Source organism: Alternaria novae-zelandiae (genome assembly GCF_023758075.1).
Source record: "Alternaria novae-zelandiae strain BMP 2774 chromosome Unknown scaffold_2, whole genome shotgun sequence".
NCBI lineage: Eukaryota > Fungi > Ascomycota > Dothideomycetes > Pleosporales > Pleosporaceae > Alternaria > Alternaria novae-zelandiae.
In genome coordinates, this window is record NW_026056962.1 from 1,095,820 (window position 1) to 1,118,470 (window position 22,651).

The following is a 22,651-nucleotide window of genomic DNA, read 5'->3' on the forward strand; positions in this document are numbered from 1 at the left end:
AATTCAAGAATGCTTACAAGACAGACTATGTGTATAACCGCGGTAACAATCAATGCCAAACGCCATATTGAAATCAACACAACGCTCGGCCAATCCGCCTCCGTAACCAAGTATAAAGTCGAATATATACACTTGAGATGAAGGTAAGGATATGCCAGCAAGCCAAGGCCTACTTGGCCAGTATCGGTGCTGCCTTACCGGCCTTTTCTGCCGCAATATTCGCCAGCTTCTGGAGCTTCTCGGCGCGTACTTGGCGGAAGTATCGGAATAGCAAGATGAAGGAAAGCTCGATGCGCTCCTTGGTCATCATGAGGAAACCCTGGACGAGCAGGCCCTTGAGGATCTGGGGCCCGATGCCCTTAAATAGCGCCGCCGGGCCTTCGTGTTGTATGATGTATTGCATGACTTCGGTGAAGGACTTGAAAGGCTTTCCGTTCCTGGCTGGTGGAGGTTTCGATTGAAGACCGACTTTCGCGACGATGAGCGGCTGGGTTGCGATTGTGGCAAGCGTCTTGGACATGGCTCCGATGACTGACAGATGTTAGTAGCTTTCCTTGAGTTATGGTAATGGCCATGGCTTACGGAACGCCTCGAGGGGCTTCAGCGTCTTCTTTCCTGGGTACATGACTTCCCGTAATCGCTGGTACGCTCCGTATGTGATTGATGGGTTGATGACGAGCACCAGACTCGCCCTGAGTCCTCGCCAAAGCCCTGTCCAGCCGTCATCACCGTTGACCACGTCCATAGCCGTAGCGATCATGCCCTTGCGCTCCGCCTTGCTCATGGTCTGTTGCCTCGTCGTTACGACTGCGACCGGGATTGTGAAAAGCTGGGCGAGCGCTCCCGCGAGCGCTCCAAGGGAGAGTTCGACCGGCGTGCTCGGTGACGTTTGAAGCGTGCGGTTCGCCATGTAGAGGCTGCGTACAACGGTATACCAGTAGAAATAAGCGAAGTTGGTCGATGCTACGCCGAGCAGAGAGCCTCCTATGCCGGCGTATAGTCCAGAAAGACCCTCCTGCGCAAAGACCTTCTGCAACGCGTCGATGGCGCCATCGTAGTGTTCGTGGTCGGCGGGATTGGGGTCGTTGGACGTAGGCGAGCGCTTAACCTGGACCTGTAGTCGCGTCTTGATCCTGAGGTTGTGTTAGTATCTTTGCGTTCTGCCCAGAAAGGCTCGGGGAATTTGCGACGTACAAATCTAGGGGGTAGACAAGGGTGTTTGCGATGACGGCACCAGCGGCGCCTGCGACAGCATTACCCCATGGTGGAAGAGTTTCTACCTTTGACTGGCCGGCCATAGTGGTAGTCGAGCACAGTTGCTAAGGCTTGGCGAAGTGTTGCGACTGCGGAGTGTGTGACGGGCGGAGGATATGGTGTGGAATCAGCGACTAATTCGGACTATCTCATCATGACAGTAATAATCTGAAGACTGGAGATAGCAGCATCGGAAGTTAGAAAAAGCGGGCAGGGGACGTTCATGGTGCCCGCAACGCGATAGCGCTGTCGCATGCATGGCTGACCTCTCCCGAGGTCCTAGAGGCCGAGGTTCAGGTTCGGATGACGACACACCCTGCTCCCTTGGACCTTCCTTCACCGCAGCCGCTGTCGATCACTTCGGTGAAAGTGAGCAAGCCGTGCCTGGCCGGATATGCCTCACACGTGGAAGGAGACGTCTAGATTCGTCACTTATGCGCTGGAACTGGCTGTTCCTGCTGGAACTGGCAGTCGCGACGGCCGTTTGGCAGGAACGTGCGTCGCGCTAGAGACTCCGCCCCAGATCACAACATCACAACACCAAAGCACCATCACAGCTTCTTAGTGCGCCTTGACTCCACTCACCCATAGTCAGTCGCATCGCTATGGCACAACGCAAGTAGCTTCGTCGTCGCTGCTAGTATTGGTCAAATTTCTCTTACCGTGTCCTGTCTCAAGTCATTCACGATGGCTGACCGGGCTACTGAGATTGAGGCTTACAAGGCGGCCGCAAGCGTATGTGATACAGACAACTAACTTCTCGCTGCAACATCAAGTCCCGCGTTGTAGCTCCAACTAATCAAGCTGCCAGGACTATCGCTCGCGGGTTGACAAAGCCGCTACCAAGGATGAAGCATTCAGTCTCGCAATTAGCGTGGCCGAGAACCTCATGGAAGCGATCCAACTATCGTCAAACCCAGACGAAAGGAAGGAGCTCAAGGCGCAATGCAGCGAGATGTTGACTCGTGCCGATCGCATCAAGGCCGATGAAACATGGACACCTCTAGTCAAACCCCAGTCCTCCAGCTCCAGAGATGAGCGAGTAGGTCAATGGGCCAAAGAGGTCGCCGGGACTGCAACTCGAGGTACAACCTTTGAAGACTCGACCACGCGTTCAAACACGTCCCGTTGGGCTCTTTCTTCGACTACAGGACCTATCGACGGTCCAGCAGCTTCAGGTAAATCATCAGCTTCTTCGTTCTCAGCATTCGTTCATCAGTCAGATCTCTCTTCAGCCGTGCCTTCTTTCCAGCAAGATGCGCGCCGAGATTTAATGCCGCTTATTGATCTTTCGGATGACGCCTTTCCAATCGATGTACCAAGTGCAGTCACTGATGCGTCACACGAAGATAGCTCAAACGCCAACATTGACCGTGACAACCATCCGAAGAACGGACACGAATCCGTGTTGAATTCATCTGCCGTGCCACAGCCCTCTAGCGCAGAGTCCCAGCCTGGAGTACCCGAGTCGCAAACAGCAGCTCTAACGCCCTCAACCGCACCTCATTCTCAGATACACAGGCTACGAGAGCCGATTTCGAGCAGGAAACTACCCACAAAAGAAAGCATCATTTTGTTGAAGGCTTCGACAGTCAATGGCTTCAAGTTCCCACCTTGGGACAAGACTCCATCTGCGGATGAATTCGTATCCGAGGGCGAGGCAGCCTACACGTACGTTACCTGATGGTCATACTGGGGTTGTTCAGACATACTGACAGTGACAGGGATACGCGAGATCTGAGTCTGTCTTCATACCAACAGCAGTTCTTTCTCGGTTGGCTGCGTGCCAAAGAAGCTGTGCCGCCACCCTCGCAGTTCCCTAACGGTAGGGCTGGTATCGGGCCCTTGATGTCTAGCACGAGGCCTCTCGATCTTGTACAGGATGCAGCTTCAGATTGCTCGGTGGTCACAAGCTTATGCGCTGGTATTGCTCGCTCAGAACGCGGTCACGATCAGGTTTGCCATCCCCAGAAATTCTGCAGTCTCGGTACTAAATGTGGCAGATGCTCACGAACAAGATATATCCATATGACAAGCACCTTGGAAAGCCGTTAACCTCATCTAATGGCAAGTACATCGTACGACTCAACTTCAACGGCTGTTGGAGAAAGGTGGTTATCGATGATCGACTACCAGTCTCAAAGACACATCGTCTGCTTCATGTCTTCGACCGCCGTAATCCAGCCCTCTTATGGCCAGCACTACTTGAGAAAGCATACCTGAAAGTTCGCGGCGGTTACGATTTCCCTGGGAGCAACTCGTGCAGTGATCTCTGGACCTTGACGGGCTGGATACCAGAACAGGTCTTCTTGCAAGAGTAAGTTGTTTCTTCTCTAATCCCATAGCTGACCATACTAACTTTTATAGGGCCGATACGGTTCCAGATCAGATATGGAAGCGCATACACAACGCCTTCCTGTACGGCGATGTTCTGGTCACAGCAGGTACTGGCAAGATGTCGACCAGGCAGGAGCGTGAACTTGGTCTCGAGGGCCAACACAGTTACGTCGTGCTGGACATGAGGGAGACGGAGCATGATCGTCTGTTGCTTATCAAGAATCCATGGGTCGAAGGCAAAGGCTGGCGCGGTCCTCGCCCTTCGGTTGTGACGGCCATGGATCCGCCTGCGTCTACCTCCAGTCGTGGTTCTAATTACAGCCTTGAGAGTTATCACAGGGATAGTGTCCCCACTCAGGATCGGCCGCATCCGACGACATTCTGGATTGGATTGGAGCAGGTCATACAACACTTCGAGAGCCTGTATCTGAATTGGAACCCTGGTCTTTTCCGCTATCGACAAGACATTCATTTCGAGTGGAACATAGAGTCATCGTCGCCAGGCGCTTGCATTGTCAAGCATCCACAATTCGCCTTTACGTCCAAAGGTGCTGGACCTGTATGGTTTCTTCTTAGTCGCCATTTCCGGGACGTACCAGCAGTCACCAAAGAGGAGTCAGATGCGTTCAACGACGGAAGCATTCGTCCCGACACTCAAGTCAACACCCAAGGGGATGCACCGAAGGGATACATGAGCATATACATTTGCAACGGCCAGGGAGAACGCCTATACATGAAGGACACATACCTGGAATCGAGCGACTACGTTACTACACCGCAATGTCTTCTTCGCAGTGACGCGGATGCCAACTCGACATACACAGTGGTGATCGATCAAGATGACTTGCCTCCATCACTGTACACTTTCTCCTTGTCTGCGTTTGCCAACTTCCCAATCACACTGGAACAGGCGGCGCAGCGGTACCCGTCGCAGAAGACTGAGGAAGGTGCATGGACAAGGCAGACGGCCGGCGGTGGCACAGACTCATCAAAATATTTCGACAATCCTCAGTATTCGCTCACTGTCCGCGAGCGTAGCTCGCTGGCCATCTTACTCACCAGCACGAACCATGAGCATCCCCTACACGTCAAACTTGCTCTGGGATACGGAAAGAGGTTATATCGATTGCAGAGTCGCGATGTGCTAGCAGACTCGGGTGACCACCGCAGTGGATGTGTTCTCGCAGAGATCAAAGACCTTCAACCAGGCTCCTACACGATCATTTGCTCCTTGTTTGAAGCTGGTCTGACTGGTGACTACCAACTCCGAGTTGACAGCACAAGCGAGGTACTGTTGAAGCAAGTGCCGCGCGACGGGGCGGGATTGCTCTCGATGAAGCTCGCTCCGGCGTGCTTTGGTGCCAGCATACACAAAGTTGCTGCCCCATTGTGGCCTAGGCGCTTGGCGTCATACACTATCATCGCCAGATTCTCGAAAGCAACGAGCCCTCGCGCCGTCGATTTGGGCAAGCTAGCGCGCAGTCCGTTCCGGTTGAGTGTTGAGATGGGTCGAGGCCCGGAGCGCAAGTTCATCATCGCCAGTGAGCAAGGAGAGTACTCTGACACTGCTACGGTTCGGTCCGAGAGCGTCAACATCGACCCGAAGCTCGGGATGCAAGGCGAACTATGGCTCGTTCTTGATAGGCTGTCAGGCTCTGGGGGACCGGTAGAGGAATGGTACGATGTGGAAATCTACACCGACACGCCCAAGGCCTGCGAGATTGGCGTATGGCGGGAATGGGATGATTGATGACTTTACGATAGCGCAGGGTACGATGGACGGCGTTTAGGGGTGGCCGACGGTCATTTGCACTGTCGATCAAATCGATCACGCATTAGCCTGCACGACTGGAGCTTTGGCGTCGTTGTGTGCATTTATTGGAAGCGAGAACGTCAGGCTGCACCATCACGCTTGAGTTGATAAATTTGCGTCTCAGCAAAATAGATCATGAGTTCTCTTACACATCTCATGCGGTTCCACGTGTGTGAAGTAGGCTATTTGTAGTTGTGAAACCTGGTAGGGGGGAGAGTCGGGTGGCGAGACTGCACCCAATCAAGCGATGCACGATCTGTTATGCATGTCCCTATTGCGCGTTTCGACCTTGCAGCAGACGCATGTTGGGATTAGAGGTACGATAACGGCACGCTAAGCAGAAGAATAGCAGCCCCTGCAACTTGAGATAACCACCCAACTTGCATGTGCATGCTGTTTTCCACCTGCTACTGTTCCCCTTCTCTCTCCACTACCCCGCTGCGACCAGGTTGAAGGCTATCGGCTGCGCTACGTCAGAGCTCCGGCGCGTGCCAAGGGAACCCGAAAAGCGCACCGCCTCAACACCTGACGACATCATCGATCGTTACCTAGATATAGATTCGCGCCTCTATCTCCACTTGCTATTACTCTCTTGAGTAAAACCTATATCCCAGCAACCATGGCGGACCTTGCGCCAGAGAAGGCCCAACCGGGCTCTGCAACCACGTCCGCCCTCAACTCGCGGGACAATTCGCGGGCTGCCACACCGTCAAGCGCTGCCGTCGAGAAGGCTCCGGATGACAGCTCCAAGTTCAAGACCTTCCTGGGCATTTTGAGGAGGTAACGTAGCACCATCCGGTCACAGCAGACGCGCGAAAGCTAACTCCGTCCTTCTCCAGGTTTATTGGCGTCTCCGACCTCGCTGCTGTCCGCTTCTCCCTCCCCGCACAACTCCTCGAACCAAGGCCAAACTTGGGTACGTTATATGAATATAGAACTGCGATGGCTAGCCTCGCAAGTCGCTGTAGCCGGACTATCGTCTGACAGAGAGCAGAGTACTGGCACTACTTGGACAGGCCCGACACATTCATCAGGTTAGTTTAAGCCGATTCACACTGCAGAAGTTGGCACTGACCTCCACAGTATCGGAGATTCGGATGATGATCTGGGGCGCATGCTGGGGTGCTTGCGCTTCTGGTTTACCAAGGACCTGGTATGAGGCACGCTCCGGTGAGGAAGCCATAGCTAATGCTGGAACAGAAATACGTCAAGGGCAAGCCTTGCAAGCCCTACAACTCTACTTTGGGCGAGTTCTTCAGGGTACGCTTCCGTCGGAAATTACACGAGCTGGTTACTGACTCTCGCAGTGCAACTGGAAGATCGAAGACACCCACCCCACCCTCAAGACCCCCAACTCGGCTCCCTCGAGCGCCTCCAACAGCGTCAAAGGCGATGGCAAGACCGTCACCGTCTCCTACCTCACCGAGCAAACCTCCCACCACCCTCCCGTCTCCGCCTTCTATGTCGACTGTCCCGAGAAGGGCATCAGTGCGCGCGGTTATGATCAACTGAGCGCCAAGTTCACAGGTACAAGTGTACGAGTGGTGGCTGGAGCGCACAACCTGGGTATCTTCATCACCCTGAAGAACCGAGGCAATGAGGAGTACCAACTCACTCACCCAGCCGCCTACCTTGGGGGCATTCTGCGAGGTAAGCTATGAGAGCATATAAGTACCGTAAAGGTGCTGACTTTTTCTACAGGCTCCCTCAACGTCTCTGTCGCGGACAGCTGCTTCGTTACCTGCCCAAAGACCGGACTGAAGGTCATCCTAGAATACCAGGAGGAAGGCTGGCTCGGTCGATCACAAAACAAGGTCTTGGGTGTCATCTTCAAGTACGACCCCAACAACGATTCGATTACCAAGATCAAGGATGTCGCGGAGAAGGACGTCCTCGCGCGGATAGAGGGCAACTGGCAGGACAAGGTCTACTACACCCTTGGCAGCAAGCCATTTGCTAAGGTTGCTGTAAGTACACTGAGCGGCGGTCTGGATCACAGCCTAACATCAAGCAGGAGAAGAACCTCATCATCGACCTCAACCCGCTTGACCCCGTAGCCAAGATCGTCCCACCGCTCGAGCAGCAGCTTCCCAACGAGTCCCTTAAGTTCTGGGACGGCGTCACGAATGCCATAGTAGGCAAGCAATATGGACTGGCGACGAACCTCAAGACCGAGATAGAAGAGAAGCAACGGCAGAAGGCTGCAGAGCGAAAGGCGGCGGAGAAAGAGTGGAAGCCACGATTTTTCACCGGCGCAGTCACACCAGTCGGTAGGCCAGACCTCACCAAGGACGGCGAGGAAGCGCTCAAGGGCCTGCACGCAGAGAACTATCAACTGCCACCAAACGAGGAATACGCCGCGTTTTGATCGAATCCGCTCGTTTCGCATACTTACCTTGGGAAGAGATTGCAGAACCCGGACGAACCAGTACAATAGGACCTTCACTACGATATCCATTACATCTTGACACTTTGGGGAACATGACACCCTCATTTGGCATCATTTACAACTTCGGCACGCGTTTTGTTGGTTAAGAAGGGGAGCATGGCTAGTTCGGCGTTCCGTACATAACATTTGGGGACTTACACATATGGTGTCTGTGTCTTTTCTGTCACGATTATCTTACGAATAGATCTCTCAGACTGCTTGCCTTGTTAGAGGCTTTCTGTCGGTTGACGCCCTTCAGTGGGAACTTTGACTCATCGAACGATTATCCAAATGCGCCTACTTTATTCCCACGCAACAGTTTGAGCAAGCTATCGCGACCAGTTTCAGGAGAATGTAGGAGACTAGATGGCAGGTGGAGTATGACCCACGTGCGAGGCTGTGCATGTAGTCTCCGAGGTGCATTAAACCCTTGTTGTTTGGATAGTCAGGTCTGGATGTAGACTCCAGAATGGTGTTTTAGCTTGAGTTAATAAGAAACGAGTTGACAATCGGCCTCTACCTTGCTGCATAGAAAGAATCGGACAATGGCTTATTCCACCTTTCAGCTTCATTGTATCGATGGGGTTCCATTGCAAGGTAGTCAAGTTCATCGAGCTGGCTAGATGGTTACCTCGTATGCATACCACGCGTATAAACATATGTGCGCGCGTTTTTTTCTGCGATTTTTCACGTCCCAACGAGGAATGATGTCGAAAAGAGACTGTGACGCGTTATGGAAAGGCAAAAAGTACGCGTTGTGCTGTGTTATGATTTTTTGATCGGTTTGGTGACATGCTTTATCGTGAAGAAATTGAACACCAAGGACCCGAGGTTTTTGTCAGTACTTACATCGGCCATATACATCACCAAAGCAACCTACGTAACAGTCACTGGGTTCGTCACATTACGTGGCTCAGCTCATAAATTCTAGTATTTTATTGGATTTTTTTGTACGATTTTGATGTGTTTTTGATGCCTACCCAAGCGATGTCGCGACAGGATCATGAGTCGAAGAGACATACTTGAGCGGCCTTGAAAAAAAAGTATCGCGAGCTCCAAATGACAGCTGCATGAAAAGCCGCCGCGGTGGATCTGGAGGTGACGATGGAAGACATGGACAATGCCGCCTTCTCCGCCACGCTATGCAATGCCATCGCTATCGCCCTTCGTAACCGTGCTGTTCTCGGCAACCCATCGTAGGCCACAGAATTCGCCAGTACTAATACAAACAAGTATTCACACAAGGTACTACATGCCATATCAAACGCAACCAGTGCTGCGCATGTGAGTGTGGTTGAGCAGGTATGTCGTAAAACACCACTTCGTAAACGTCCGGGAACAGCAACGTCATTAAGCGATGTCGTGATACGAACAGCGCGATCACTGCAAACCAGCCTTATTGGTCTTGACAGTGTGGGGAATAGGCTTTAGGATGCCCTTGTTGTCGCCAGCACCCAGAGCTTCACCGTTGGACCATCCCATTTTCATCATCAAGGCATGGCCCTTGCTCTCAGGACCGAGCTCTGGGGCATTCGCACCGACAGTCTCGCCATCTTTGTAGCCCAGTTGAGGACGCGTGCGTGTACCACCTTGCTTGTGCTTGACGGTAGAAAACTTGCCCGGACGGCCGCCACCACCACCCTCAGAGTAAAGAGGACCTTTAAGGCGTTTCTGGAAACCCTTCTTCGCAATCGCAATATCGAACTCGTCGTCCGTATAGGTGCGGGTACGGTTGGTCTTGGACAGGATGGTGAACCTGTCCATACCACTTCCCCGAGAACGCGAGTTCAGGTTGAAGAATGAAGCAGCTTGATGGACGGTGGCGCGGCGATAAGCCTCCATGGGTGGGAGAGACAGTGTCTGCATGTCGCCTAGCAAGAACTCACGAAGCTCTTCGACAATGTCTTCCATATCGAGGCCACCCTGGTACTTGACCTTGAGGTTGGGGCCCTTGCCCTTGCGACCTAACAAGCCTTGTTGACGCAACTCTTCGCGCTCGGCCTTCTTCACACGCTTCTTGGCCCTGTCGTTCGCCCACGCGCTTTGCAACTGCTCGTTCAGATCTGAGTCATCCAATTCTGGCGGTGGCTGACCACGACGACCCTTCTTCTTGGGTTTAAGCGATGGGCGCTCAGTGTCCATGATGTCAAAGCCGCCATATGGATCCATTTCAAGGGCCGCGACCATGGCAGAAGCGGAGGGGAAAGTAGGTTCTCTCTTGCCCCGGCCGCGTCCCTTTCCCTTTTTGTTGGACCTGCCGTAACCGCCATATGAGTAGTTCTTAGATGGGCCCGATCCACCAAAATATTCATCGCCACCATAGAGCATCACTTCGTCGCCACCCAGACCAAGCTCTTCTTGCTTCTGCAAGACCTTTGCGATGGTCTCATCATCCCAGTCTTCAGCTTCTTCATCTTCATCGTCCTCATCCTCGGAGTCGTCCTCGGAGTCGCTGCTGGAGAGCATTTGCTGCTCACGCTCGTGAGCTTCTGCCTCAAACGCTTTGATCAGTAGCTTCTCGTCACCAGACTTGAGGTGTGTAGGTGAGATCCAGCGAGCTTCGTCTATTATCGAATCTTCGTATACGCAGAGATATTGGAGGCCACTCTTGCGCATGCGTTTTGATAGAATCCGAACGACTTTGTCCGCGACGTCTGATGCGGTGTCCATGTCGTCGAAATCCTGCAGCATATCTGAGTCCCACTCCTCAGTGCCATCGCCTGCATCTTCGTTGCCACCATCTTCGCTTCCAGAAGCTGACTCCCAATCATTATGACTGCCCGCATCCAGATCCATCTCACGACGTGCGAAGCCAGACGAAGCCATCATATCTTCGGTAAGACCAAACTCCTCCATGTTCTGCATGTAGTCATCTATCGCGGCGTCGCGAGGGTTTACCTCGCCGCGCAGATAGGCGTCCATGTCAGGGCGGGCATTGCCAGGCAACCATCCGACATTTGGTTTGCTCCGGTGTTGCCACTCGGTAGTTGTGCCTTCCCACGCGGGTCTGCCTCCTCTTCGCTTTGAGAACTGGTTTTGATCAACGTCATCGGCATCCGAGTCCACCTCTACCTCCAGCTGAGATGTAGCGTTGCCTCGAATGCTGAGCTCAACCGATACTGGAAGCTTGGCTGTCGTTGCCACGGATGTATTGTCGGTAGTAGAGGCAGCGGTGAGCTCGGGTGTCTGAACAGATGGGGTCTCTGTTAAAGGAGTCGGTTGTGATGGTCGCGCGGTCGCGTGTGCGGATGATGTGGGTGGCGGCTTCGCAATAGAGGTGGCTTTGGGTGCCTGTTGAGAGGACGAGGTGGCGGCAGGCGCAGCTGGTGGCTGATTTCCACGGCCTCTGAATAGCACTTCGTCGGCGCTCGAAGACGAAGCCTCAGAAGGCGCGGGCGAGGGACTGCGAATGGCCATGTGTGCCATTGCTGACGTGTTGTCGGGGGTGGAGGAGGGCGAGGATGGTGTAATGGATTCAGCGCTGGATTCAGATGAGACGTGGGCCGTCTCTGCGTCGGGCGTGAGTTTCTTCAGCGTGCCTTCGAGGTGGCCGGCGCTTATGAACTCGATGGGCATGTGTCGCAATTTCTTGCCAGCTTCAAACGCAGCGGTGCGGTGACTTGACATCCATTTCGCCTCGTCTTTGAGGGAGAACTTGGAGGCGGTCGCGGCTGTGACGGTCAATACAGCCCAATCTCAATGTGGCGATTGGGGAAAGAGCGCAAACGTACTCTCCTCATGTACTGGCCATGATTGGTATGAGTGGCGTTTGGACTGTGCGCGCTGCGGTGTGCCCTTGGCCGAGCCGCCTTTGGCCTTGCTCTTGCCCTTTTTGCCCTTCGACATAGCGACAGCGGCGCGACAAGCTTTGTGCGGTGAAAACGAAGGAAATTAGAAAAGAACGGTGTTGGCGAGTGTTTGGAGATGATGCGCTCTTCGATGTCTCGAAGGGTCGCGAGTGGCGCGGGGCTAGTAATGATGCGCAGGGTTAGCTTAGCGGAGCTTATGACGATGGAGCCGCTGGTTATCGCTCCCCGGTGAGCTCTGAAGATGCGTGGACAGTGCACCAGCAGCTTCTGAGCATGAAAGTCATGGTAGAGTGAATGAATGAAATGCGCTTGAATCGCGGTGATGTATACATGGGTTGCGCATACTCCAGCCAACGCATTCCAGGAACGTGATTGCCACGCAGTGACACAGCCAGGTGATAGCACCGCAGGCCCCTCCCCCGCGGAACCTGGGTTCGTAGAGCCGCATCTGACCCTCTGCAGCTGGCTGCACCAACCCACGAAGCTCCACATCGTGTTGCTCCTTTACATCAACCCACCGTCTGGTATCGTGGGTATGTGCAAATAGTCGTGGCAAGTACGAACGCGTGCAGTCAGCTCTAGGCAACCTCATCTCGGCACCTCCGCATCACCTCCGCATCCATCGTCGCCCTGGCCACAACACCTTCTGTTGCAGCCATCATGCATGACTTCGAGCGCGTCAGCCGCAACATCGTCCGCACCTTCTACGACCCTCCGCCCACCAACGACTCCAACGACCCCATATGGCTGCTAGGCCAGCGTTACGACCCCCGGCCGCCGCCGTCCAAGCCTACACCCACTGATTCCCCAGCTACCGGGACGCCTGCACCCACGCCCTTGTCCGAACGCAACGAAGACGAAAGCTGGATAAGAACCAGCATCGAAGAGTCCGAACGCAAGGAAGCTCCAAATGGCGAGGATCCAGCACAATACGGCAACTGGCCCTCTGCCTTCCTCGATGACTTCGAGTCGCGCATCTGGATGACCTATCGGTCTGGCTTCGCCCCGATCCAGAAAAGTCAGGACCCAAAGGCAACGAGCGCTATGAGTTTCCGCGTGCGCATGCAGAACCTCGCCTCGCCTGGATTCACATCGGATACGGGCTTTGGCTGCATGATCAGGAGCGGGCAGTGCATACTCGCCAACGCGCTGCAGATGCTACGTCTTGGACGGGACTGGAGATACCAAGAGAAGCCTGATGTGCCCGAGCATCATGAGATACTTTCGCTCTTTGCCGACGATCCGAAAGCGCCCTTCTCTATCCACCGCTTCGTCGAACACGGCGCTGCTGTATGCGGAAAGTACCCTGGCGAGTGGTTCGGTCCCTCAGCCGCAGCACGATGCATACAGGATCTAGTGCACAAGTACAAGGAAGCTGGACTGAGAGTCTACGTATCCGGTGACGGCGCCGACGTGTATGAAGATAAGCTGAAGCAAATCGCTGTGGACGACGACGACGGAGAATGGCGACCTACGCTGATCCTCGTCGGCACAAGGTTGGGCATCGACAAGATCACTCCAGTGTATTGGGAGGCGCTGAAGGCGAGCCTGCAGATGAAGCAGAGCATCGGCATTGCAGGGTGAGGCGCAACAAGTGTCTGTCATACTTCGAGACGAGTTATACTAACTGTTCACAGTGGCCGCCCTTCAGCATCACATTACTTCGTAGCTACGCAGGCGAATAACTTCTTCTACCTTGATCCCCACAGCACGCGCCCACTCTTACCCTACCGGTCTCCTTCGTCATCCACTGAAGACCAGGAAACAACTACTTCTTCTACACTAGAAGCTTCAGCAACATCCACCTCGTCATCCACAACCATCGTCCCTTCATCAAACTCTTCATCTTACTCCGCCGAAGAACTCGCGTCTTGCCATACGCGCCGCATCCGCCGTCTCCAAATCCGCGAGATGGACCCCTCCATGCTTCTCGCTTTCCTCATAACGTCACAAGAGGACTACGACAACTGGAAAGAAGGCGTTCGCAGCGTGCAAGGCAAGAGCGTGGTGCACGTGCAGGACAAAGAGCCAGCGCCGCGAGGACAAGAAAGAGAGGGGGCTATTGACGAAGTCGAGAGTTGGGACGAGGATGGCTTGCAATAGACAACAGCTATCTTGATTGCTCTGGCGTTTTCTGTTGGGTCTCGCAATGATATCAATACGGGTACATGCATGTCTGGAGTCATGGGCTTCGAGGGTTTGGTACGTGTATATCCGTAAATGCCGCGTTTTGGTGCGCAATCCGTAAATCCATAAATCTTGGTAATGTTTGCTAAGGTGCGGACGCTTGCCATGTGGAAACTCGTGCTTATCATTCCAGTTCCGGAGTTCACTCGTTGCTGTCGCGGGGCGCCTACGTCATCTGAGCCCGAAACGCGAAACGCGCAGTTCCGCCGGTTTCGTCGAGATATCGTCAAAGACGCGTTCGGCGCGTGTTCGTAGATCACGGCGCGTGACCCCCAGCCACGCGTCGATATCGCGTATCGTCTCGACAAAGGCGCGCTTCCAGATCTACGCGTCATGGCTGCATGGCGCAGTGCGTTCTGTGTGGAAAGGCAGTCTGTGAGTCAGAGAAGAGGATACGATGTTGAGAAAGCGGAAGTCAAAGGAAATGAAGTCATGTGTGAAGTTCGAAATAATTGATTCGTTCCCGTCTGCTGTGGTATAATGTACAGACCCTGATGGACCTCGTAGTCGAATACGACTAGATGATTCGATGACAGACAAACCGACCCATGATCACATTAGCAAAGGACCCGTGAACACCGCACCCCATAACCACTTGTCAAATAGACAAGAAAGACCCAAAGAAAACATCCGGCGAAAAGAAAGCACTCTATTTGGTGGAGGAAGAGTACTTGGTGACAGCCTTGGTACCCTCAGAGACGGCGTGCTTGGCAAGCTCACCAGGCAGGATCAGACGGACTCTGTGAATGAAGTCAGTATGTGAGACTGGATGCGGAAGAAGCGCGGAAAACGTACGATGTCTGGATCTCGCGCGATGAGATGGTGGACTTCTTGTTGTAGGCAGCGAGCTTGCTGGCCTCGGTGGCGACGCGCTCGAAGATGTCGTTGACGAAAGAGTTGAGGATGCTCATGGCACGGTTGGAGATACCGGTGTCGGGGTGGACCTGCTTGAGGACTAAAGACGCGTCAGCAAATTCTGCTCAATGGATGCCGATGAAGCGCAAGGCCTCAGAGGCTGGATGGCGCGCTCAGGACGCGCAAAGTGCAAACTCACCCTTGTAGATGTAGGAGGAGTAGGTCTCCTTCCTGGTCTTGGTGCGCTTCTTCTTGTCACCGGAGGGCGCGGCGGTCTTCTTGCCAGCCTCCTTCTTCTCAGCGGGAGCCTTGCCAGCCGGGGCCTTGCCGCCGGTGGTGGGAGTCTTCTGGGCCTTGGGGGGCATTTTGGTGGATTTGAGAGGTGGTGGTAAAAAAGGTGGGTTTGGGTTAAAAGCAGAAGCTTGGAGTGAGATGGAGTTGGTCGAGCGTCGTGGTGGGAGTTTGCGATGGATGAAGGGAAAGGTCGTCGACGGCGGGGAGTGCGCTACTTATGGGGAGCGCGCTCTCATGTTGTGATCCAGCAGCGGCTGGGAGGCCCGTGCAGCAGCTCTTGCCGGTTTGGTGGCTAAGCGAGGCCCGCCATTGATCTTGCGCAGTCTGGCGGCAGGCGCTAGGCGGCGTCGCTGCCTTTTCGCGCGCTAGCGTGGGCAGGTTGATCTCGCGCACTCACAACAGTCCAGCGCCGTCCTTATAAGACCGCCCCGCCCCCCGACAGCAGCAAGCAATCCATCGTCTCGACACTCCACGCCCACAACCAGCTCATCCCGCTCAATCTACTCAACTCTCCAACCTCTCCCACTTCCAAACCAACCCCCAAACCAACTCTCTCAAAATGACTGGAGGCAAGTCCGGAGGCAAGGCCAGCGGCTCCAAGTCCAGCGCCCAATCGTGAGTACTCCATCTCCTGCATCGCGCCTCTAGCTCCAGTTTGCCTTGCGCATTCTTTAGCATCACTTTGCATCTTTTTGACGCGTCTTTTGCTTGATTGACGCGTCTTTTCGCATTGCATTGCGCACTCCATCTCCAACATTGCATCATAGCTAACTCGTCCTTAGCCGCTCATCCAAGGCCGGTCTCGCTTTCCCCGTCGGTCGTGTCCACCGTCTTCTCCGCAAGGGCAACTACGCCCAGCGTGTCGGTGCCGGTGCCCCCGTCTACCTCGCTGCCGTCCTTGAGTACCTCGCTGCTGAGATCCTCGAGTTGGCCGGTAACGCTGCCCGCGACAACAAGAAGACCCGTATCATTCCCCGCCATCTCCAGCTCGCCATCAGGAACGACGAGGAGCTGAACAAGCTTCTCGGACACGTCACCATCGCCCAGGGTGGTGTCCTCCCCAACATTCACCAGAGTACGTTGCTCCACAGTCCACTCGCATCGCATCAGCTGCTAACATACTTTCAGACCTTCTGCCCAAGAAGACAGCCAAGCCTGGCAAGGGTCCTTCGCAGGAGCTCTAAACGCGTCCTGCATTTGAGTTTCTTCTTCACGGCGTGGTTACTTCATGGGTCTTTTTCATCTGCAATGATAATGGGAGTCGGTCTGGGTTTGGGTTCTCGGCTTTTTACGGGATTTATACCAGAGCTGTATATTAGCTGGTTGTATTGACGACCGCGAGCTCATGAGCTGAATCGAGAGCATATCACTTCATCTACCATCTTCTGCCGTGAATTCCATCTTGCTAACGTCCAGCTTTGCATACGCGCTATTTGGACTTTGCCATGCGCGCCGTGTAACCTTATCCACCAGCTAGCTACACCGCCACTTGTCGCGCTTGTTCATCTGAGTAACGCGCAGACTCCACTTCCCCTACACGTGCGATAACGTTGCGTCGCCCGTATAACACCATCGCGCATCCTCGACCATGCTGTCTTGACAAGCATTTCGCGTTCGAATAGAGACAATCGGGATTCTGGATATTCAGCGACGAGAACAAGCGAATTGGGCAATAGGTGGCATATATGTGCATGGTAGAGATAGTCATATTTGCTGCGTTGAGCGCATCCCATGTGGTAGTCGACGGAGCTGTGTGACGTAACCCGGGGTACGATGTACCACCTACCGTGAACTACACTGCGCTCGGACAATAGTGAATAAGCACTTCTGGGTAGTTTAGCTGTATCTTTGGACGATTATGGTGCAAATATGCATACTATGCGTAGGTGACTACCTAGGTAGTGTTCTTAGCGGTTCACCGTGAATGCACTGTGCACATGTCCACAGGTGCACCGTCTCAGATAACATGACTTGACATATCCTCCGTATTCGAATTAATCCTCCTTTTATCTGTACTGTTGGCTATACTCGGTTTTCTAGGTCCAAGGTGTTCATTTCGCATGATGTGTGTTGGTGGATGTCTTCCTCGGGTCATGTACCCATCTGCATTGTTGACGGCGTGCTGAACGTAAAAGGCATGCTACGTATTTTATGCCATGAAATGTATGTTATACATCATGAGCAGCTCGTGGTATGATAGCTTCATGCTGGTAGCGTCGATTGGTTCTTTTCCTCGTCTGTTGTTTGTTCGAGATATGTTGGAAGGTTCACCTTGAACTTTTGGATTAAAGTACTAGCAGCAACTTGTTCAAAAAATCATCACGTTCCACCACCACACTCAAAACCTTCGAAACTGCATGTATCGACTAATGGAACCCCATTTTTCATCATGGAACCAATTATGGTTTCGATTTCCAACGTTGTGGTGTACACTTCATATAACAGCCTTCACGGCGTGCGAACCACAGACGCGACCACCGCGCTTTCACATACTAGACGCGTATACGCGCGTTTTTGTACATGCAAATAACTCCAACAAACCGACCAGAGGCTATAGAGACGAATATATCTATTATATTCGTCATGTAGACATGAACGTCGACGCGTCAAGTACCGTCTGGCCTGCGCAAAGACGCGACATGGGAACACATCCACACACGATATCACTCAAGCAACGCCCAACCTGCACCAAATAACTCATGCACACAGCTGAAGCCTAATAAAACACATGTATGCAATACGAATGATTCAATGCATGCAAAAATATCTCGTTGATCCATTCAATCACACCTCTCTCTGCCCCGCTACTAGTTCCCGCGCTTTCGCGCAAAAACCTGCCATCCTACATATACACAAAGACACGATTACAGCATCAAAGCTTACAAGAGCATCTTCCTGGGGTCCTCAATGTACTCCTTGACCTTGACGAGGAAAGTGACAGCTTCCCTTCCGTCGAGCAGTCGGTGGTCGTATGTGAGCGCAAGGTACATCATCGGCCTGATCTCGACCTTTCCGTTGATAGCGACCGGCTTCTCCTTGATGGCGTGCAGACCGAGAACGGCGGTCTGGGGGAGGTTGATAATGGGAGTTCCCATCAGACTGCCAAAGACACCGCCGTTGGAGATGGTGAAGGTACCGCCAGCCATGTCCTCAATGGTGAGCTTGTTGTCGCGCGCCTTCTTGCCGAGGTCGGCAATGGCCTTCTCGATGCCGACCATGTCCAGGCTCTCAGCGTTTCGGACGACGGGAGTGACGAGACCCTTCTCGGTAGCGACGGCAACGGAGATGTCGACGTAGTCGCGGTAGACGATGGTGTCGCCACCGTCAGGACCCTCAATGGAGGCGTTGACAGCGGGTACGTCGCGTGCGGCGAGAATGCAGGCGCGCGAGAAGGCGGACATGAAACCGAGCTTGACGCCCTTGTTCTTGAGAATCTCATCCTTGTAGAGCTTGCGGAACTCCATGATGGAGGACATGTCGACCTCGTTGAAGGTGGTCAGGGAGGCGGCGGTGTTTTGCGACTGCTTCAAGCGCTCGGCGATGCGGAGGCGCATGCGGTTCATCTTGACCTGCAAGGCTGTGAGTACACAATATTTGAGCATACAGTAAGGTTACATACGCGGCGCTCCTCACGGCTGCCAGGTGTAGCCGGCTTGGTCTCCTCGGGCTTGGAATCCTTCTTGGGAGGTGCAGGCTTGGATTCTTGCTTGGGCGGCTGGGGCTTCTCTTCCTGCTTGGGAGGCTCTGGTTTCGACTCCTCCTTTGGCGCTTCTGGCTGAGACTGCTCTTGCTGGCCCTCGGGTTGCGACGAAGTCTCCTGGTCCTTGGACGCAGGCTCCTTGGGCTGCTCACTGGCCTCCTCCTTCTTTCCGCCAGCGGGGGCACCGCCGGCCTCAAGCTTTACGATGTCCTGTCCGACGGTGACGGTGTCCTCCTCGTTGACGAGGAATTCCTTGATAGTACCAGCCTCGGGCGCATTGACGGCGACGTCGATCTTGTCGGTCTCGATAGTCGCGATTTCTTCATCCTGCTCAACGTAGTCGCCAACCTCTGCATATTGTAAGCTACTGGCATAACCAATTGGAGATGGTGAACGCACGTTTTGACCACTGCTTCAGGGTTCCCTCTGTGATCGACTCAGCCATCTCGGGCACCTTGACGATGGTGTCGGCATAGCTTCTTGTCTGCTCGAGGGTCCATAGGCGTTGTGAAGAAAGCTGTCCAGGCCGTCTATGAACAGTTAGTGTTGGGCATTTTTATTCGATGTAGACATTCGCAGTACCTTGAAGCTTGGGCGAGGAGACCAGAGGAGTTCGCCTTGGAGATGGCGGAATAGCTGCGCGCGGCTGGGATGGCTCGTGGGCTTGCGCGCAAAGCTCGCACAGAGCGCATAGCCGCTGGTAGACGGCGGAGACACTGCTGGCTGGACATGATGGGCGGCCAGGCGAAGACTGGGAAAAAGGAAATTAAGATGCGAGTGAGAGCGATGGGCGACTTCGAGCGAACGAAGGTTTGTGTATGAGTCCCCTTGCGGCAGTTGTATGGTACTGAAGCAGACACGGCACCACACTTCTGACGTCTCGGAAGCCACCCTCCGTCACAGGCACAAATGCCAAGCCCGCAACCTCACGCTGCCCTCACCAAGCCGTCTGCGACAACACCGAGGCATTGCGGCCACGACCCACGTTTCTCCCTTCCGCAACAACTCCCACTGGAAGGGCCATCGCCGTCATGAGCTCCAAGATACACGTCCTGTACGCCAAACCCCCGCAGGCGTCGCCCTTTACGCGCAGAAACTAACCCAGCCGCAGACGCCTCTACAGGCGGTCCCTCAAGCTCGCCCTCGACTGGAGCGTCCACCGCTACCTCTGGCGCGGACAGGCCCTGTACATCCGCGAACTCTTCGAGGCCAAGCGCAATGTTACCGAGCCGCGACAGATGAGGGTGCGTCTCCCTATTCCACCACCGCGATTACATAGACACTCCACATATATTACGGCTATACAGAGGACTCTGCTGATGAGTCGCATAGGAACTGATCAAGGAGACGGAAAACCTGCTCGAGAAGTGGAAGCACCCAGACCCTTACCGCCCACCTACGGCTCCTGGAGGTTCGTTGCTAATGCCCGGATACATTTCCGCACCGGCCGCGGATATGAATGTACTGACGGGTGTTGTAGGATCAAAGTACGAGCGCAACCTGCCTTGCCCAATCATCGATCGTGAGTTCAGCATCAAACATTTCCACTCCATCTGCTGACGGCACACAGCTCCACCGAAGATGATTTTGTAGTCGGGGACATTGGAACAAGCATGGTATCACGTGTACATATTACAGCTATAGTGCGACTTAACAGTAATTCGCAACAAGAAGTCAAAACCTCCATTTTTTCCGTTCATTGAGAGGCTGCTGTGAAGGTCTCGAAGCACCAACCCCGTGACTGTATTTCGTCTTGGGGCGCTAATGAACAATGTCTCCAACGTGAGGTCACGTCTGGAACTTCCTCACCCTCCGTACAGTGCTGAGGTATCCCATACCATCTACAAGGTCATCCTTCTCGACCCAAACGGGTAGATTACCAACACCTGTCGTCGCTTTCCTTGCTTCTTCCTGCGCATACGCGTCCTCTAAGTAGGCCCATTCCGGCACGTCGCAGCATCCGCCTACAAAGATAGTCCTCTCTGGTGACAAGTTGTATAGTAGCGACTCGTGCGTCTTTGGTACCAGCACTTCTACAATCTTCTTCTCCGGATTGAAGCCCCGAATCATCGCCGTGCAGACCAGTCTCGTCGTTCGAGGATCCAGCGGCTCTACTATTCCTGTGCGCGCGGACTCGGGGAGATATGGAATACCAAATTTCTGGGTCCGTGGAAGCGAGCCTGGGACTGCAGCAGATGTGGATTGGATGATATGAACGACAGATCCATTCAGTGCATGTAGCATTGAAGATGGCTCGACTGGCTCAGAATACATTGCGAAAGCCACTAGATCCTGTGTTCGCTCGGGCGTTTCTTCGTAGCAGAATTCCCATGGTACTAGACTTGAAAGCGTCTCTGACATCCAGCTGAGTACTTGGGCCTGATTTGGGCCTGTACTGCTTGATTTGAGGTGGAAGTAGGATTGCATCTGCATAGCTCTTAACTCATTATCCGATCTTACAGGTATCGTCTGGGCCTGTTGCGCGGTGATCTCATGGAATGTGCCGTGAAATTGCGACGTTGATGTCTGAAGCAAATGCAGCTTTGCCGCTGTTTCGGTGTCGATGGCCCGCGTATCCCCGAGATGTATGACATTGTGTGGTTTAATTCTCGCCAGTAGCTTTGTTAGGAGGTCGAAATGTGAAGAGTAGAGGAAGTCGGGTATGTCGACGACTAGCGGGAGAGAGGAATCTCGCGAGGAAAGGGTTCTGTATGCCAGGAAGAGATCCTCAACGCAAGACTGATAGTAGTCTGCGTAGTTGGCGAAATTCGCCGGAATTGGATGTGCGCGGATAAGCTCATTCCTCATCGCTTCTTTTGGTCCTGGTACAACAGAGGGGTGTGTGAAACTTGGGCCCAGGTTCAGATCTCTCACTATGGCAAGAGAGACTTGACCTGCGGGGACATGCTCTTGTTTTTGCGGGTCGAGATCCATCCAGCATACAGCTGGTACAGAGGGGGCGGTCTTGCCTAGACCTGTAAGGGAGCGATTTACGAGCCGCCGAGCGAATGTTGATTTGCCTGAGCTAGGTGATCCAGTCACTACGGTGATAGATGGGTTGCTAGCACAGTCCTCGATTGCGCGGAGCCAGTCTTCGGGTGTCACTTCAGGACGTAATGGCCGAGAAAGTGTATCCGCGTCTGAGTTGGTTACCTAACAGAGAGGTTAGATGGCCGTTATGTGTCGAGATCTCAACCTTTCTCACGCATGTACCGTCGCGATCAATGCTGGATAGGTGTATAAGGATGTGGCACTTACAACTCGGAACGAACGATCGGTTGAATCGCTCCAAATACCGTCAAAGAGTGGACTGACGTTTGCGAGCGGGGCGGATATCTTGCAAGTCTTGAACCTGATGTGATTCGTACCATCTAGTCCGCGAATCTTAGACATAGGGTGCGTGGCCGGCACGCACGCTCGATGAACCTGGTTTTTCTGCCCATCACGACTGACTGTTCCAATGTTGGCACCATTGATGTTGACAGCGCCTCGTAGAACTGTCAAATCAAAAGTGCCTATCAGTGTTATAGTCGCGTGTTTGTTCAGGTTGATGGTAAGTTCGGTGTCGGTATCTGAGAGGATGTTTTGGGGTTCGTTGCGCCAGTTGCAAAGCTTGACATTCCGATGTACGGGCGCATGAGTCTCTTCATCTGAACCTTCGTGCTCGGATTTGGAAGCATCAAGCAACGGGCTCGTTGGCACAGGAATCTGCTCCAGCGCAACTTGAGGTGTATTCACAACTTGGGCGGCAGCTTCCGCTTTTAGTCGAGCAGCCGCAATCGCAGTGAGTGGCTTTCCGCTGGAGGCACCAGCAGCAGCCGCATCTTCCCCTCTCTTCCGTTTCCCTGACATGCTGACTTTGGATGTTGACATTGGTGTTCTGCATGTGCCCATCATTTCAAAGATCAAACCAATGATTTTTGGCGCGCCAAGTCCTAATCGGGACTAGTCACGATGCGGCTCTTCTCCGCCCA

The 22,651-nt window shown here is 53.7% G+C and overlaps 10 protein-coding genes across 10 annotated transcripts; 5 read left to right on the top strand and 5 right to left on the bottom strand.

Annotated features, from left to right (window-relative positions):
* Positions 1-169: 169 nt before the first annotated feature.
* J4E88_001389 (uncharacterized protein) lies at positions 170-1,298 on the bottom strand (the record flags this gene model as incomplete). Its single annotated transcript, XM_049395058.1, has 3 exons — positions 170-531; positions 583-1,133; positions 1,195-1,298. The coding sequence occupies 3 exons, from the start codon at positions 1,296-1,298 to the stop codon at positions 170-172; spliced, it is 1,017 nt and encodes a 338-aa protein (XP_049258922.1).
* A 643-nt stretch (positions 1,299-1,941) lies between these two features.
* J4E88_001390 (uncharacterized protein) lies at positions 1,942-5,341 on the top strand (the record flags this gene model as incomplete). The annotated part of the gene is made up of 5 exons (XM_049395059.1): positions 1,942-1,989; positions 2,066-2,925; positions 2,979-3,210; positions 3,258-3,571; positions 3,622-5,341. The coding sequence occupies 5 exons, from the start codon at positions 1,942-1,944 to the stop codon at positions 5,339-5,341; spliced, it is 3,174 nt and encodes a 1,057-aa protein (XP_049258923.1).
* Positions 5,342-6,023: 682 nt separating this feature from the next.
* J4E88_001391 (uncharacterized protein) lies at positions 6,024-7,772 on the top strand (the record flags this gene model as incomplete). Its single annotated transcript, XM_049395060.1, has 8 exons — positions 6,024-6,184; positions 6,244-6,320; positions 6,396-6,438; positions 6,488-6,557; positions 6,605-6,664; positions 6,712-7,054; positions 7,106-7,371; positions 7,419-7,772. 8 exons carry the CDS (start codon positions 6,024-6,026, stop codon positions 7,770-7,772), a joined length of 1,374 nt encoding a protein of 457 aa, XP_049258924.1.
* Positions 7,773-9,212: 1,440 nt separating this feature from the next.
* Positions 9,213-11,678, bottom strand: J4E88_001392 (uncharacterized protein; the record flags this gene model as incomplete). The annotated part of the gene is made up of 2 exons (XM_049395061.1): positions 9,213-11,503; positions 11,564-11,678. The coding sequence occupies 2 exons, from the start codon at positions 11,676-11,678 to the stop codon at positions 9,213-9,215; spliced, it is 2,406 nt and encodes an 801-aa protein (XP_049258925.1).
* A 623-nt stretch (positions 11,679-12,301) lies between these two features.
* ATG4 (Cysteine protease atg4) lies at positions 12,302-13,744 on the top strand (the record flags this gene model as incomplete). Its single annotated transcript, XM_049395062.1, has 2 exons — positions 12,302-13,221; positions 13,279-13,744. 2 exons carry the CDS (start codon positions 12,302-12,304, stop codon positions 13,742-13,744), a joined length of 1,386 nt encoding a protein of 461 aa, XP_049258926.1.
* Positions 13,745-14,477: 733 nt separating this feature from the next.
* Positions 14,478-15,048, bottom strand: HTB1 (histone H2B; the record flags this gene model as incomplete). Its single annotated transcript, XM_049395063.1, has 3 exons — positions 14,478-14,568; positions 14,624-14,783; positions 14,883-15,048. The coding sequence occupies 3 exons, from the start codon at positions 15,046-15,048 to the stop codon at positions 14,478-14,480; spliced, it is 417 nt and encodes a 138-aa protein (XP_049258927.1).
* Positions 15,049-15,536: 488 nt separating this feature from the next.
* Positions 15,537-16,161, top strand: HTA1 (histone H2A; the record flags this gene model as incomplete). The annotated part of the gene is made up of 3 exons (XM_049395064.1): positions 15,537-15,592; positions 15,760-16,052; positions 16,106-16,161. 3 exons carry the CDS (start codon positions 15,537-15,539, stop codon positions 16,159-16,161), a joined length of 405 nt encoding a protein of 134 aa, XP_049258928.1.
* Positions 16,162-17,856: 1,695 nt separating this feature from the next.
* On the bottom strand, positions 17,857-19,408 carry KGD2 (2-oxoglutarate dehydrogenase complex E2 component; the record flags this gene model as incomplete). Its single annotated transcript, XM_049395065.1, has 4 exons — positions 17,857-18,546; positions 18,597-19,027; positions 19,077-19,207; positions 19,260-19,408. 4 exons carry the CDS (start codon positions 19,406-19,408, stop codon positions 17,857-17,859), a joined length of 1,401 nt encoding a protein of 466 aa, XP_049258929.1.
* A 300-nt stretch (positions 19,409-19,708) lies between these two features.
* Positions 19,709-20,270, top strand: J4E88_001397 (uncharacterized protein; the record flags this gene model as incomplete). Its single annotated transcript, XM_049395066.1, has 5 exons — positions 19,709-19,731; positions 19,789-19,921; positions 20,010-20,088; positions 20,158-20,199; positions 20,248-20,270. 5 exons carry the CDS (start codon positions 19,709-19,711, stop codon positions 20,268-20,270), a joined length of 300 nt encoding a protein of 99 aa, XP_049258930.1.
* Positions 20,271-20,465: 195 nt separating this feature from the next.
* Positions 20,466-22,529, bottom strand: J4E88_001398 (uncharacterized protein; the record flags this gene model as incomplete). The annotated part of the gene is made up of 2 exons (XM_049395067.1): positions 20,466-21,830; positions 21,936-22,529. The coding sequence occupies 2 exons, from the start codon at positions 22,527-22,529 to the stop codon at positions 20,466-20,468; spliced, it is 1,959 nt and encodes a 652-aa protein (XP_049258931.1).
* Positions 22,530-22,651: the final 122 nt, after the last annotated feature.